This window comes from Sinohyriopsis cumingii, chromosome 12 (assembly GCF_028554795.1).
Source record: "Sinohyriopsis cumingii isolate HCF-2022 chromosome 12, ASM2855479v2, whole genome shotgun sequence".
Classification (NCBI taxonomy): domain Eukaryota; kingdom Metazoa; phylum Mollusca; class Bivalvia; order Unionida; family Unionidae; genus Sinohyriopsis; species Sinohyriopsis cumingii.
This window is the reverse complement of record NC_142972.1, coordinates 31,982,042-31,997,596: the sequence shown is the minus strand read 5'-3', so window position 1 is coordinate 31,997,596 and position 15,555 is coordinate 31,982,042. Positions and strand designations below refer to the sequence as shown.

The window sequence follows — 15,555 nt, the reverse complement described above, 5'->3', positions numbered from 1 at the left end:
TGATGATGAAGGGGCCTAGTTCTTCCAAGAAAAATCTTTTGTCAAATTCCAATCTTATTGAAAAAACATCTGACCTTTCAAAAGACTGTATTTATCAATTTCCAGCAATGAGAAACACTTATTGTTTGAAATGTTGAGTAATGTGTTATGATGGAGTGCTGAGTCTCTGCTGTTATAGTTTACTTGTTATCTATTGAGCATTAGAGATAATAATGGATATACACTATGCTGTTTGTTATAGTCTGTTTGTTATCCATGAGCATTATGGATGACATATACAGTATGCTGTTTGTTATAGTCTGTATGGTGTTTATCCATGAGCATTATAGATGATAACAGATATACAGTATGCTGTTTGTTATAGTCTGTATGGTGTTTATCCATGAGCATTATAGATGATAACAGATATACAGTATGCTGTTTGTTATAGTCTATGTGTTATCCATGAGCATTATAGATGACATATACAGTATGCTGTTTGTTATAGTCTGTATGGCGTTTATCCTTGAGCATTATAGATGATAACAGATACACAGTATGCTGTTTGTTATAGTCTGTATGGTGTTTATCCATGAGCATTATAGATGATAAAAGATATACAGTATGCTGTTTGTTATAGTCTGTGTGTTATCCATGAGCATTATAGATGACAGATATACAGTATGCTGTTTGTTATAGTCTGTATGGTGTTTATCCATGAGCATTATAGATGATAACAGATATACAGTATGCTGTTTGTTATAGTCTGTATGGTGTTTATCCATGAGCATTATAGATGATAACAGATATACAGTATGCTGTTTGTTGTAGTCTATGTGTTATCCATGAGCATTATAGATGACATATACAGTATGCTGTTTGTTATAGTCTGTATGGCGTTTATCCATGAGCATTATAGATGATAACAGATACACAGTATGCTGTTTGTTATAGTCTGTATGGTGTTAATCCATGAGCATTATAGATGACATATACATTATGCTGTTTGTTATAATCTGTATGGTGTTTATCCATGAGCATTATAGATGATAACAGATATACAGTATGCTGTTTGTTATAGTCAGTATGGTGTTTATCCATGAGCGTTGTAGAGATGATAACAGATATACAGTATGCTGTTTGTTATAGTCTGTGTGTTATCCATGAGCATTATAGATGACAGATATACAGTATGCTGTTTGTTATAGTCTGTATGGTGTTTATCCATGAGCATTATAGATGACAGATATACAGTATGCTGTTTGTTATAGTCTGTATGGTGTTTATCCATGAGCATTATAGATGATAACAGATATACAGTATGCTGTTTGTTATAGTCAGTATGGTGTTTATCCATGAGCGTTGTAGAGATGATAACAGATATACAGTATGCTGTTTGTTATAGTCTACATGATTTCCATGAGCATTAAAGATAGCAGATATACATTATATTGTTTGTTAACTTCGACATGTTTTTCATGAACATTATAGATAATACCATACATTATGCTGAACTAATTATCATTTCAGAGTAAACTTGCACACACCATTATTTTTCTTGGTGTATATCAGAATAGAAATGTATATGTAAAATAACTTTTTAAATTATTATTTTGTCTTCTAGTAAAAATGAGAGAATTGTTGGAAATACATTTTCAATCAGACATTAATAGGAACATTTGATCACATTCATTGTAGCTATTGGTTGTTTATTTCTTTTAATTTGGTTATCCTTTATTTTTTATCAGAAGATAAGCCCTTACCTCTTCTTTCAAATGTTGACAGTTTATTAAGGATATCAACCCATCCAGTTTGTGGACAAATTTGTTAGATTCCTTCACACCGTATCATGGGATAAAGACTGTTCATACCTGATTGTAAATAGCTGGTCTTTATATTTTGCAACACTTGTGTGATTCTTAGATTGTTTAGTTAAAAAGTTATAATATTTAAATTAGTGTTGACTTTTACCATAATTTATCATGTATACTGCACACACATTATGAACATTATATAAGTATGATTTTATATAATAATAATCAGTGGATTAGAGTCCTCTATATGAATATTATCATGTTATTAGAAATGAAGAGCATAATGCACTAGCTAGTTACTGTTGGGCACAAAGTACTAGCTATTTGCAGTTGAGCATAATGCACTAGCTTTTTACAGTTGAGCATAAAGCACTAGCTATTTACAGTTGAGTATAAAGCACTAGTTATTTGAAATTGAGCATAAAGCACTAGCTATTTACAGTTGAGCTTAAAGCACTAGCTATTTGCAATTGAACACAAGTGATACATGTTTAAATATAGTAAATAAATCATTGCAAATTTCAGGGAACTGGGTGGCCATCCAGCTCCTAACACCTGGAAAGGAAAACTCAATATAACATACATGATTGGTCCTGGATTCAATACAACCAGGTAATTTTATGAATATTCAAAGGTTACTTTTCAGTTAGCACTGTACACACAAGATTTTGTAAGCTCAAATAAATAAACTTCTTAAATAAGTCTTCTGTTATGCATCCAACTTTTGAAAGTTGCTTGAAAGTTGTATGTATCAACTGCTGCATACAGTGGGAGCAAGACTTTAGAATTAATCATTTTCAATATGTCAGCCAATTTTCAAATTTCTAGCTAGGTTGGTCTCAGTTACCTTCAATTACTACAACAAAGTAATACATTTGAATTATATTCATATGAACATAATATATTTTTTTATCTGCTGTAAATTTTAGTGTGGAAGTGTTGATGGTACCTTAGTGTCATTTGTCTTTCAGGAAGGTGAAATTAACAGTGAACAATTACCTGAAGGTTGCAACTGTGGAAAATATAATTGGAGTTATTAGGGGAAAGGTTGAACCAGGTATTTAAAAACTGACAATTGTATACTTAATATTTGTAATCTTTAGTAAAGGTATCACAAAGTACTCTTCTTGATGCTACCAAATATTGAAAAGGGTTGAAACACATGTGCATATAAACACAACGTCATCACTAAAACAATCAGAACAATTACATGATTGTAATAGTAAGACTGATGTTTGGAAATAGACAAACTTAATACATGATCTAAAGTTGGTACATAGACATAATACTGGTTCTAATGTCAGGACATAGACATAATACTGGTTCTAATGTCGGGACATAAACATAATACTGGTTCTAATGTTGGGACATAAACATAATACTGGTTCTAAGGTCGGGATGTAGACGTAATACTGGTTCTAAGGTCAGGACATAGACATAATACTGGTTCTAATGTCAGGACATAGACATAATACTGGTTCTAATGTCAGGACATAGACATAATACTGGTTCTAATGTCAGGACATAGACATAATACTGGTTCTAATGTCGGGACATAGACATAATACTGGTTCTAGTGTCAGGACATAAACATAATACTGGTTCTAATGTCAGGACATAGACTTAATACTGGTTCTAATGTTGGGACATAGAGACATAATACTGGTTCTGATGTTGGGACATAGACATAATACTGGTTCTAATGTCGGGACATAGACATAATACTGGTTCTAATGTCAGGACATAGACATAATACTGGTTGTAATGTCAGGACATAGAGACATAATACTGGTTCTAATGTTGGGACATAGACATAATACTGGTTGTAATGTTGGGACATAGACATAATACTGGTTTTAAGGTCAGAATGTAGACATAATACTGGTTCTAATATCAGGACATAGACATAATACTGGTTCTAATGTTGATACATAGACATAATACTGGTTCTAATGTCGGGACATAGACATAATACTGGTTCTAATGTCAGGACATAGAGACATAATACTGGTTCTAATGTTGGGACATAGACATAATACTGGTTCTAAGGTTGGGACATAGACATAATACTGGATCTAAGGTCGGGACATAGACATAATACTGGATCTAATGTCTGGACGTGCTCTCTGCATGATGAATCTGACTTGATACTTGTCCTGATGTTTTGACGTAGACCTACTTGATACTTGTCCTGATGTCTTGATATAGACATACTTGATACTTGTGATGTCTTGACATAGACCTAATTGATACTTTTCCTGTCTTGATATAGACATACTTGATACTTGTCCTAATGTCTTGACATAGACCTAATTGATACTTGTCCTGATGTCTTGACATACACCTGCTTGATACTTGTCTTGATGTCTCCACATAGACCTGTTTGATACTTGTCCCGATGTCTTGACATAGACCTGCTTGATACTTGTCCTGATGTCTTGACATGGACCTACTTGGTACTTGTCCTGATGTCTTGACATAGACCTAATTGATACTTGTCCTGATGTCTTGACATGGACCTACTTGATACTTGTCCTGATGTCTTGACATGGACCTACTTGATACTTGTCCTAATGTCTTGACATAGACCTAATTGATACTTGTCCTGATGTCTTGACATAGACCTGCTTGATACTTGTCCTGAAGTCTTGACATAGACCTGCTTGATACTTGTTCTGATGTCTTGACATAGACGTGCTTGATACTTGTCCTGATGTCTTGACATAGACCTAATTGATACTTGTCCTGATGTCTTGACATACACCTGCTTGATACTTGTCCTGATGTCTTGACATAGACCTAATTGATACTTGTCCTGATGTCTTGACATACACCTGCTTGATACTTGTCCTGATGTCTTGACATAGACCTGCTTAATACTTGTCCTGATGTCTTGACATAGACCTACTTGATACTTGTCCTGATGTCTTGACATAGACCTGCTTGATACATACTTTAACATTTTGGACATGCTTGTTCTAATAACTGGACATAGACATATTTGAAACTTCTTCTAATTGAGGCATACTTGATACTTGTTCTTGTGCCTGGACATACTTGATGCTTGTTCTTGTGCCTGGACATACTTGATGCTTTTTCTGATGTCTGGACATAGAACTACTTCTCAATGTAACATCGGAATACAGATCAACCTGATAATTATTCTAATGTCTCGACTTAGACCAGCTTGATGCTTGTTCTGAAGGGTTCCCACACTACTGGGAAATCAGGATGAAGGCAGGAGAAATTATAATTGTTTTCTTAACTGTGAAAAGATTTTGAATTTTGCAATATTTATGAAAGTTGGGAAAAACCTGAGAGTTTTCCACCAGCACCTGATGCCAGAAACAATTACATAATTTAATCGTAACTGAATTGTTTGTGAGTTAAAATTATCGAGCTCTGCCCAGAATATTTGGAGGTTATAGTATGGGTCATTTTGGTGCTTGCCATAAACATATTTGTTGAGGCAATCAAAATGCTCAGTGGATTAGATTCAGCTAGTGGACTGGTTGTTTCACAGAGAGCTTGATGAATATTGACATCCTTTATTACATAGAAGTTTGAAAACCAGTTTATGGTCACTAGAAGCCAACATGGTGGCAGCAAAGTGTAGCCACTTACTAGATGTCCTAGCAAACTTAAATGTTCTTATATCGAGTCATAAGTGCATGAAATTGATCTAAAAATGATTGATTTTCTCAGAAATTGCAAGTTTTACATTGTTATGTCTTGAATCTGCTTAAAGACAAGATGAAACCATGGCGTTGATGACATTTGACCTGGTACTTGTGATTAGCATTGTTAGTCGCATGAGTACACAAATCTCGCAACCCACATATTCATGACATCATAGATCTAGTAGTGATGTGGTATCAATATTAACCCCATTTCAAATGTTGTAGATAACAATAAAAGTATTATATGAAAGTCATACACTGTTTGTAATAAAAAGAGCAAAGATGAAAGAACACAAAATTCTCTCTATATATTTATTCTGAGAACAACTACACAGGTTTTGTTGTATTACGTGGCTAACACATTGAAATGTGCTCTCTGCATGATGAATCTGACTGTCCAGATTGTTGCTACAACAACAGGTTTCGGGTTGATGCTCTTTACATGCAAATTTATTGGAATATATAGTTGTTGATCTTGTTACATGTGATACATTTTATGGTTTAGTGCATGATCATCTTTTCTGACATAGATGTTTTGGCATTCTCAAGACAGAAACATTTTTGTTTTAAATAAAATGCATGTTTTGTAATCTAAAATTTTCTTTAATTCCATTCAGTAATGATCATATGTGAGCCTTGAAAAATTTAATTTCATCCTGAAAAAACCCCTGGAAATGACCTGGAAATTTATCTTTAAAAAAGCATGGGAACCATGGTTCCAGCATCTGAATATAGACCTACTTTTTTCTTGCTTATACCCACTTGATACTTTTTCTAACATATGGATATAGACATACTTAATACTTGTTCTAATCTATGGACATCAGGGTATACTTAATACTTGTTATAATCTGAGGACATAGACATACTTAACACTTGTTCTAGTCTATGAACATAGACATACTTAATACTTCTAATCTGTGGACATAGACATACTTAACACTTATTCTAATCTCAGGACAAAGACATACTTAATACTTGTTATAATCTGTGGACATCAGGGTATACTTAATACTTGTTCTAATCTGAGGACATCAGGGTATAGTTAACACTTGTTCTAATCTGAGGACATCAGGGTATACTTAATACTTGTTCTAATCTATGGTCATCTGGGTATACTTAATACTTGTTCTAATCTGAGGACATCAGGGTATACTTAATACTTGTTCTAATCTATACTTAATACTTGTTCTAATCTATGGACTTCATGGTATACCTAATACTTGTTCTAATCTGAGGACATCAGGGTATACTTAATACTTGTTCTAATCTATACTTAATACTTGTTCTAATCTATGAACTTCAGGGTATACTTAATACTTGTTCTAATCTGAGGACATCAGGGTATACTTAATTGTTATAATCTGAGGACATTGGCATATAATTAATGCTTGTTCTAATCTATGGACATGAGGGTATACTTAATACTTGTTTTAATCTGAGGACATCAGGGTATACTTAATACTTGTTCTAATCTGAGGACATCAGGGTATACTTAATGCTTGTTCTAATCTGAGGACATCAGCGTATAATTAATGCTTGTTCTAATCTGTGGACATGAGGGTATACGAAATACTTGTCCTAATCTGAGGACATCAGAGTATACTTAATACTTGTTCTAATCTGAGGACATCAGGGTATACTTAATACTTGTTCTAATCTGAGGACATCAGCGTATAATTAAAGTTTGTTCTAATCTGTGGACATGAGGGTATACTAAATACTTGTCCTAATCTGAGGACATCAGGTTATACTTAATACTAGTTATAATCTGTGGACATCAGCATATACTTAATACTTGTTCTAATCTGAATACATCAGGTTATACTTAATACTTGTAACTGATCTGAGAATATCAAGGTATATTTAATACTTGTTCTAATCTCTGGACATTTAGGTATACTTAATACTTTGTTCTAATTAGAGCTAGATTTTATATTAAACAGATCATGTCAGTAATTGAATTTGAATGTTGCTGATGATTTATTTTGATAAGATTGAGTTTTGTCGAATAATCATCAAACAATTTTGATGAGTTATTTAATCAATCTTAAAATTTCATTCTTCTATTTATTAACTAAATACGTTTAAAACAGTGTAATTATTTTTATTATTATTCAGACAGGTATGTGTTGCTAGGTAACCACCATGATGCATGGGTGTTTGGAGCAATAGATCCACTGTCGGGGACAGCAGCTCTCACTGAAATTACGCGGGTAATGGGAAAAATGAAACAGTCAGGTAAGTTGAATATCTGTTGAGTAGTATCTAACAATGAATTTATATTACAGGTAGTCATCATCGTCCTGTTTATGGTACAGGTAGTCATCATCAGTCCTGTATATGAATATATACTATACACTGTTTATGTACAAGTATATACCATACACTGTTTATCCATGAATATATATTATGCACTTTTTAATCTTCAAGTATACACTGCTTATGACATCAGCATTGTGCACTTATTATGCTGAGCTTCAAACACATGGACTTTATGCAAATGTGGAATTTTAGGCCCCCAGTTTCAGATTCAGTATTTTATGAAAATGAGGACTTTTAAGCCCATAGTGTCAGATACAGTACTTCATGCAAATGAGGAGTTTTAGGTACAAAGTGTCAGATACATTACTTTCTGTAAATGAGGACTTTCAAGCCCACAAAGTCAGATATGGCATTTTATGTATCTGCTTGTATTCTTATTGATACATTATTCAGTAATTTGTTTTGTGTAGATACTTGATGTTTGGTCCACCTACATAGATAAAATAGTTTGGAACATTTCATAGCATCTTCCCTGGTGGGGGGTGGGGGTGAAGGAGCTAACTCTGTATATACATGTACATTAATTTTCTTGGTTAAGGATTTTCTTTTATTTCATTTTTTTTCCTTCATTCTTTATAAATACTGTTATATCAGGAATCATGAAACATGGCATGAGGATGCATTTTGATGGGTTCTACATGATCATAAAAATAGATCACTTTGACCCGTATTTCATCCTTCACTGATTTTAGTTAAATTTTGTTTTAAGTTTATTTTTTCATGTTCTGTTCATGTGTTCATGGTTTAATCATTAAATGTATGCATCCCTGTTTGTACTGTGACTTACATTTCACATTTTACTTGCCTTGGTTAAGTTTTGGCATTTTGCTCATGATCAAATAGGTTTTGAGGACCATATATTTCTATTTACATTACATTACATTTACATTTACATTACATTTACATTTACATTATATTACATTTACATTTACATTGCATTTACATTACATTACATTTACATTTACATTACATTTACATTTACATTTACATTACATTACATTACATTACATTTATATTTACATTACATTACATTTACATTACATTTACATTACATTTACATTTACATTACGTTTACATTACATTACATTTACATTACATTACATTACATTACATTTACATTACGTTTACATTACATTACATTTACATTACATTACATTACATTACATTTACATTTACATTACATTTACAATACATTACATTACATTACATTTACATTTACATTACATTACATTACATTACATTTATATTTACATTACATTACACACATACACACACACACACACACACACGAGGGCCCCGAGTGGTGTAAAGTGTTATCTGTTACAGATTATTGCCATCTCACCTCTGTCTGCATGGGTTCAAGTCTCAGATTCAGCCAATGTGGGTATGTGAGAAAGCTTGCCAGTAGCTTCTCATAAGTCAGTGTTTTTTTTCCCGGGGTTTTTCCTCCACCATTAATACTGGCTGCCATGTATAGCCAGTCGTGTGCTGAAAAATGGCGTTAAACACTACAGCAACAACAACAACACACATATACACGCCCCTCATACATTAAAAATAACATTTAAAAAAAATATTGGCACAAAGCAGTACAATATATCCATAGTATAGGTGTATCAAATTGTGATTTGCCCATGGTGTATGAGTAGGCATAGTGATCTTGTTTTTATGTTGTACTTTCAAAGCGTGGTTTTGGATTTAAATTAAAATTGTTTTTAAATAAATAAAACAATAAATATTGAGTCCAAGAAGGTTATTAAGCTCCACCCTGAGTTGTCTGCTGTCATCCCTGTCAACACATCTGTTTTTGGCCTCTCATTGTCTTGCAATAAATTGGCAAATATTCTGTTCAACTCTGGAGAAAACAAAGATGCTGTCAAGAAAGGAGCAGGATGATAAAGCAACTAAAGTGAGTTAATTTAGGCATTTGCTTGACATATAAATGAAAAATTGTACATAAAATTGATCATTCTGTGCCTGCATGTGAGACATGGATTCGTACACAATGAGCCTGATAACATATTGAAATTTACTGAAAGCAAGCACGATGCAAGCACTCACAAAAAAAAATACTCTATGATGTAAGCCTTTTGACTTAATTCTTGAAATAAAAATTTAATTCAGAAGCTTACATGCAATTGCCCCATCAAAACTAGTTTTATATTCATTGTTAGGGAAATAAAATGGATCTGAGTTTGAATTCAGTAGCTTAAGAAGTACTACGATCACTTTGGTTGATTGCAACCTAAAAATAAATATGCAAGAATTTCATCAGTGGAAATCACACAAATTTTACTTTAACCAGAGATGCTATTCAAGCAATGCAAAGAGATTTAAAATCAAAATCTAAGGAATAAATCCCAGCACAGTCAGCCAGTCACAAATGAAGAAATGAATGCATTCTATCACAAAAAACTGATGGAGATGAAAGCACCTGAAGCCATGCTAACATAGTGTGGTTTAAACATTTTGTGCAGTTTGTTTGGAGGGGAGTGACTGGACATTTTAATTTGAAATGGTGTTGGCGGATATTGTATTAAAAACAAGATGTGAACAACCAGGATACCTTGAATTCAATGAAAGGCAGAAAAAGACAAGAGCAGGAGACATTGGGAAAGACATCAGGTTATTAATCCTAATGTATGTTAAAATAAAGACAACTATGAGAGAGACCCAGTTGCTATCTACAAAAGGTATGCTGAGAAAAAGACCAGCAGAATTTTGTAGTGGGGATGGTGGTTGTGGGGTTTAACGCCATATTTCAGCACACGATAGACTATGCACAGTGGCCAATATTAATGGTGGAGGAAGAACCCGGGAAAACCTCAGGAAGAACCACATACCCATGAGAAGCTATTGGCAGAATTTTGTAAAGAAAATCCTTTCCCCATCACAGCTACAAACCCAAAAATGGTTTAAAAACAAGTTGCTGGATCAAAGAAACTGGGATGCATGATGAAAAGACTGAAAGAAAAAAGCAAATATGATAGAGGGATGAAATTGACACATACCAGTAGCATGAACTATCAACTTCAGTCGATAAGTAGTTACTCTATTATGAGTGACAAACAGCAGAAATGGTCCAATGCCTGAACAAAACTACTTACTAGTTACATTAGTTACAATGTCAACCTTAAACCCTGCAGAAAAAGAGATTTCAACCTGCACCGTATTTGAATGTCATAATATGCATTGTTCCAAACATGTAATATACACCACAGTCTTATCATTGGGAACTTATTTTATGGATCAAACTCCACCATATAGTGTATGTTTATTTCGAACCTCTTAAAAAACATTTTATAATCAGGGCATGGACCAGCTGGACATTGCCAGTGAGATAACCAGGGCATGGAGAGTGTGTCTGTTATGTGCTTTAATACTAATTTTAAATTTTGTGTTGGGAATAATTGTCACTGAAATGATTTTTGTAATGATTTTTGTAATGAACTTGCTTTCTTTACTGTATGAATTGACCCATTGTTTGGTTAAGAAACATCTGGCCATTGACTGTAGAAAGAAGACTTGTAAGTCTGATTAGACTGAACTAAAGTATGATACTGACTAAAACAAAGAATGCAGCAATGACTGTATTACTCAAATACTAAATAATGCAATTCAGTCTCTTTCTTCTAGTTGGCAGGGACCCATTTCATGAGAGAAATGTTGCTAATACATACATTAACATTGCAAAACAATATCGTAAATAACTTCCAAAATCTTAAAGTTGTTACCTGTGCAATATATGAGTTTAATTAATTAAGATAATTTGCAAATATCACCATTAAAACATTGCACAAGTCAGTCATATTTAGTTCTATCAAAAATCTTTTCAACTCATCTGTCAACCATGTGACTGTGGTATAAAATTAGAATTACTGGTTTGAGTCCTTGATACTAATATTTGTGATAGCACCAACTTAACACTTGCAGTCATGATTCCCACCATAATAGCACCAACTCACCCGATACAGTCATGATTCCCACTATAATAGGACCGACTTACCTAATGCAGTCGTATTTCCCACTATAATAGGACCGACTCACCCGATACAGTCATGATTCCCACTATAACAGGACCAACTTACCTCATGCAGTCATGATTCCCACTATAATAGGACCGACTTACCTAATGCAGTCATGATTCCCACTATAACAAAACCAACTTACCTAATGCAGTCATATTTCCCACTATAATAGGAACAGCTTACCTAATGCAGTCATGATTCCCACTATAACAGGACCAACTTACCTAATGCAGTCATGATTCCCACTATAATAGGACCAACTTACCTAATGCAGTCATGATTCCCACTATAATAGGACCGACTTACCTAATGCAGTCATGATTCCCACTATAACAGGACCAACTTACCTAATGCAGTCATATTTCCCATTATAATAGGACCGACTTACCTAATGCAGTCATGATTCCCACTATAATAGGACCGACTTACCTAATGCAGTCATGATTCCCACTATAATAGGACCAACTTACCTAATGCAGTCATGATTCCCACTATAATAGGACCAACTTACCTAATGCAGTCATATTTCCCATTATAATAGGACCGACTTACCTAATGCAGTCATGATTCCCACTATAACAGGACCAACTTACCTAATGCAGTCATATTTCCCATTATAATAGGACCGACTTACCTAATGCAGTCATGATTCCCACTATAATAGGACCGACTTACCTAATGCAGTCATGATTCCCACTATAATAGGACCAACTTACCTAATGCAGTCATGATTCCCACTATAATAGGACCGACTTACCTAATGCAGTCATGATTCCCACTATAATAGGACCGACTTACCTAATGCAGTCATGATTCCCACTATAATAGGACCGACTTACCTCATGCAGTCATGATTCCCACTATAATAGGACCAACTTACCTAATGCAGTCATGATTCCCACTATAACAGGACCAACTTACCTAATGCAGTCATGATTCCCATTATAATAGGACCAACTTACCTAATGCAGTCATGATTCCCACTATAATAGGACCAACTTACCTAATGCAGTCATGATTCCCACTATAATAGGACCGACTTACCTCATGCAGTCATGATTCCCACTATAATAGGACCGACTTACCTAATGCAGTCGTATTTCCCACTATAATAGGACCAACTTACCTAATGCAGTCATGATTCCCACTATAATAGGACCGACTTACCTCATGCAGTCATGATTCCCACTATAATAGGACCGACTTACCTAATGCAGTCATGATTCCCACTATAATAGGACCGACTTACCTCATGCAGTCATGATTCCCACTATAATAGGACCAACTTACCTAATGCAGTCATGATTCCCACTATAACAGGACCAACTTACCTAATGCAGTCATGATTCCCACTATAATAGGACCGACTTACCTAATGCAGTCATGATTCCCACTATAATAGGACCAACTTACCTAATGCAGTCATGATTCCCACTATAATAGGACCGACTTACCTAATGCAGTCATGATTCCCACTATAATAGGACCGACTTACCTAATGCAGTCATGATTCCCACTATAATAGGACCGACTTACCTAATGCAGTCGTATTTCCCACTATAATAGGAACAACTTACCTAATGCAGTCATGATTCCCACTATAATAGGACCGACTTACCTAATGCAGTCATGATTCCCACTATAATAGGACCAACTTACCTAATGCAGTCATGATTCCCACTATAATAGGACCAACTTACCTAATGCAGTCATGATTCCCACTATAACAGGACCGACTTACCTAATGCAGTCATGATTCCCACTATAATAGGACCAACTTACCTAATGCAGTCATGATTCCCACTATAATAGGACCAACTTACCTAATGCAGTCATGATTCCCACTATAATAGGACCAACTTACCTAATGCAGTCATGATTCCCACTATAACAGGACCAACTTACCTAATGCAGTCATGATTCCCACTATAATAGGACCGACTTACCTAATGCAGTCATGATTCCCACTATAATAGGACCAACTTACCTAATGCAGTCATGATTCCCACTATAACAGGACCGACTTACCTAATGCAGTCATGATTCCCACTATAATAGGACCGACTTACCTCATGCAGTCATGATTCCCACTATAATAGGACCGACTTACCTAATGCAGTCATGATTCCCACTATAACAGGACCAACTTACCTAATGCAGTCATGATTCCCACTATAATAGGACCGACTTACCTAATGCAGTCGTATTTCCCACTATAATAGGACCAACTTACCTAATGCAGTCATCTTTCCTACTGTAACAGGAAATTGCAGAAATACTCGCTTCTCATTCGTCTGATAATAACTAGGAAATTAAGCTGCATTTACATTTTTTTTTAAATGACCTATACATGTTTGGACAGGAAATTATAACAATTTGTTTATGCAGTAGAAGTTTCAACATTTTTTCTGCTAATTGATATGTGTAATTTATAAATTGAAATGACACAACAAAATGCTTTGTGGATGTTTAGTGACTATCAGCAATTAATTATGACATGGAAATGTTACAGGTTAATATAATTTGTTTTAAAAGTTTTATTTTACCTTCGAAATGTAAATACTCAACTCATTAAAATGTGATTCCAGTATGACAACATTGAAGAACAATAGTGTTTGATTCAACATTTGCATTGAGTGAGAATATTTACATAATGGCAGCACCATATGTACATTGAAGGTTTTAAGATGCACTGAATGAAGTACATCTCTTGGATTTAAACCATTGGCACCACTGCACTAAACTTAAATAATATTACCAAAATACAACAAAGACATTTGAGAAGTAATGCTTCAGAATAATTGTAATACCATAAAAACTTGTTTGTTGTTTGCTTTGATGTAAGCAGTTTTTAAAATAAGTACATAGCTATTGTAAAAGTGCTGATATTATGGAGTAAAAGGCAATTACAGGCATCAAAGTACTGGCATAGCTGCCATACACAATTCCTTATTCACCCAAGCCAATTTCAGGGTTTAAATGATTAACTAGCCTGGATTGCTGTTGGATAACAAAAGACAAATCTTCAGATTATAAATGGAGACACAGAAACAACTCATAAGTGTGTGGATCAAAGTAAATGTTTGCTGAAATAAAGAAGGATGTAAGTGACACAAAGCATGATATGCTGTATGTCGTCAGTACAGTACATGATAGTGTTACGAGTCTATGCTCTTAAAGTAAGCAAGAGAAAAGAGTGAAAGACAATAAACTTTGTAAAATTTAACAAATAATTTATTTCCCTGGAATACAAAGTGAAAATGAGAATAAAATAACTTGAGGTATTGCAAATTAAATCCTAAAATAATCCATGAAATATAGATGCAAATCCCTAAAAAAAAAGTCCTGAATAAAACTGAGTTCAAGTCCCAAAGAGATCCCAAACTGAAGGCAGTCACATGTCTGTTATAGCCTATGGAGTGCTGATGTATCAACAGTCTCTTGTTGAATCACATAAATATTATTTCAGGTTTTAATTCAGCATAAATTCTAGTGAATGTCTTTCTCCAAGAATTTTATCAGAGCACTTTTGTATTTCCAGAGAAAATAATCTCTTGAACTCAGTAATTTGGAGAAAATAAAATTCAGCCCAAACTGGTCAAAACATTACAACTTAAAGCTGCTAGATGTTAAAGCATGAACGGACTAAATCCTCACAATCACAAGATTATATTGTTCTCCACTTGACCTTATGTCACAATTAGCATTTTCTAAAAGAACATTACCTAA

The 15,555-nt window shown here is 34.2% G+C and overlaps 1 protein-coding gene across 1 annotated transcript in view; it reads left to right on the top strand.

The window, feature by feature from the left end:
* LOC149786200 (N-acetylated-alpha-linked acidic dipeptidase 2-like) overlaps window positions 1-15,555 on the top strand; it is a 173,274-nt gene that overhangs the window by 87,762 nt on the left and 69,957 nt on the right. The window contains exons 9-11 of the mRNA XM_089976557.1: window positions 2,319-2,405; window positions 2,765-2,850; window positions 7,595-7,714. Coding sequence (XP_089832683.1) covers window positions 2,319-2,405; window positions 2,765-2,850; window positions 7,595-7,714 — 293 coding nt within the window. The remainder of the gene's footprint in view (window positions 1-2,318; window positions 2,406-2,764; window positions 2,851-7,594; window positions 7,715-15,555) is intronic.